Source organism: Erythrolamprus reginae, chromosome 3, assembly GCF_031021105.1.
Source record: "Erythrolamprus reginae isolate rEryReg1 chromosome 3, rEryReg1.hap1, whole genome shotgun sequence".
Classification (NCBI taxonomy): Eukaryota; Metazoa; Chordata; class Lepidosauria; order Squamata; family Dipsadidae; genus Erythrolamprus; species Erythrolamprus reginae.
This window is the reverse complement of record NC_091952.1, coordinates 62,973,859-62,975,966: the sequence shown is the minus strand read 5'-3', so window position 1 is coordinate 62,975,966 and position 2,108 is coordinate 62,973,859. Positions and strand designations below refer to the sequence as shown.

Genomic DNA, 2,108 nt, shown 5'->3' with positions numbered 1-2,108 from the left:
CAATAGAGCTTTGCATTTCCATACCAAAAGAACAGGTATGTAAGATTTTAAATGGCAGTGTTGTTCAACTGCTGCACAGCAGCAAAATAAACCTTTATTAATAGTCTTTTTGGACTGCAGTCTTGAACCCAAAGATGTTCTCTCTCAGAGGCATTATCTGGAAATTTGCCCCTTAAGAAAGGACAAATGTCCTATATGTTGCAGATCACCATCATCTCAGTCCTCCAAAGAAGAGTCTTCCTATGAGGCGTGTTGCCTGTTCACAGAGTTCCTTAAAGTCAGCACTTGTTTGCCTTTTTCCTGGATCATGTCATCCTCTTTTTGAGCCATAACCTCCACCGTCTCCTCTCTTTTTGTCAGTGGCAGAGCGGGCCTTTTCTTTTTCTCCTCCTCTTCCTCCTCCTCCTCGGGTTTCTCTTCAGAGATGAAAGGACTGCATACAGTCTCTACCAAGCCGATCACCACCCCAAAGAAGGCCAGCACACTGCCCAGCATGTACAACTTGACCATTTTCCCATTGGGCTTCTGGCTCAGCATCTCTTTCGCAAAGGGAATTAGCTCTTGCATTGTTTCCATAGTTCAGCTACTGGGAAACACCTAGGTGGAGAAACATAGGAGGGAAAAATAGGTCAGTTATGGCTTAACTGATGAAAAGCCTTTGGATCTTAGGCCATCCTACTCTGAAAGAACAGATTTTTTTACCCCTGAGGCAGTTTCAGAGCCTCATTATAAGGAACAACTTCTACATCCTGCCTCCAGAAGTTGTGAATGCTTCAACACTGGATGTTTTAAAGAAGAGATTGAACAACCGTTTTTCTGAAATGCTACATCTTTTCCTGCCCAAGCAGCGGATTGGACTAGAACAGGTGTAGGCAAAGTTGGCTCTTCTATGACTTGTGGACTTCAACTCCCAGAATTCCTGAGCCAATCATGCTACCTTAGGAATTCTGGGAGTTGAAGTCCACATGTCACAGAAGAGCCAACTTTTGCCTACCCCTGCCTCCAAGCCCCCTTGCAATTCTGTTATTCTATATAAAAGGGCTACAGTCTACAGCAGATGCATTTCTAATACAGAGCAAGAATAATTTTCCAAACGCGGCCAATTATATGCAACAGCATGAATTCAACATCATTAGGCTTTGCTAAAAAATAAAATAAAATAACAGCCCCTTGTGTCCAATACAACCCCACGAATCCCACCCATGAATCCAATGTCTTCGAATAGAGAATAAGTCACAGCTCTAAACCGATCAAAAGCCAAATAAATAAAAAAATAAAACGTCGGCCGGCCTTACCTCTAAAGAACTCGTCAGTCTCGTACTCGGAGCTTTGATCAGCCGTTGAATTCCGAGCGCGCCCCTTTCGATTCCGCCCACAGAAGCACAAACTCGACTACCTTCGCTCCAGTTAACTTCCTACAGTAGTCGGCCGCCTTCCTGCTTTATAATCCCACGCTTGCTGAAGGCCCCGCCCCTGGCCGGACCGACCGCTTGGCTTCGTCCCCGCAAGGCTGCCAGCCAATGGGACTGCCCATGCGCCGAGCACGCCGCCATCCTACAGCCATTGGTCAGAAGCAAGACCCTCCTGGCCTGGGAATGCTGGCAAAGGGCAGCGCGGGCGGAAGTGGTCGCAGCCCCCCCCCCAGGAGACCCGCTGGGGAAGGGCGTCCCGAATCAATAAATCACGTTCCTTTGACAACCCGGCGAGAGTCACGTAGCATCTGTCCACAGCATTTAATCCGTCTTGAGCGACGTGCGCCAGGGCTCGCGTTGGGGTGACCTTCACTCTTCCCCTTAAAACCGCATTGCCTTAAACGGACATTGCGGAATCCGAAGGACCGTTTAATGGGTGACTCGCTGCATTGTTTGGCTTCATTTAAACGATTTCAGTTTTAACTCGACCGCGATATTAAAGATTCAGAGCAGTTTACTCAAGTGTGGGCTACTACAGCAAATAAGGATCCCTTGGTTGTCCAAAGACAGACCTGGGATACTATTTTAACGTGGCTTTTAAACGATTAGAGACACAAGAAAATTGCTTAATGGCTCTTTGGCCAGATGACACACAAGGCAGTTTGCCTCTAAATGCTATTATTATTATTATTATTA

General features: G+C 46.6%; 1 protein-coding gene across 1 annotated transcript; it reads right to left on the bottom strand.

The window, feature by feature from the left end:
- Positions 1-232: 232 nt before the first annotated feature.
- Positions 233-1,383, bottom strand: G0S2 (G0/G1 switch 2). Its single transcript, XM_070748913.1, has 2 exons — positions 1,296-1,383; positions 233-597 (listed from the first exon to the last, which is right to left on the bottom strand). Exon 2 carries the CDS (start codon positions 574-576, stop codon positions 241-243), a length of 336 nt encoding a protein of 111 aa, XP_070605014.1. The 5' UTR covers positions 577-597; positions 1,296-1,383; the 3' UTR covers positions 233-240.
- Positions 1,384-2,108: the final 725 nt, after the last annotated feature.

Excerpts from the sequence above, each read along its gene's own strand:
- G0S2 (XM_070748913.1), bottom strand. The coding sequence starts at position 576 with ATGGAAACAATGCAAGAGCTAATTCCCTTTGCGAAAGAGATGCTGAGC.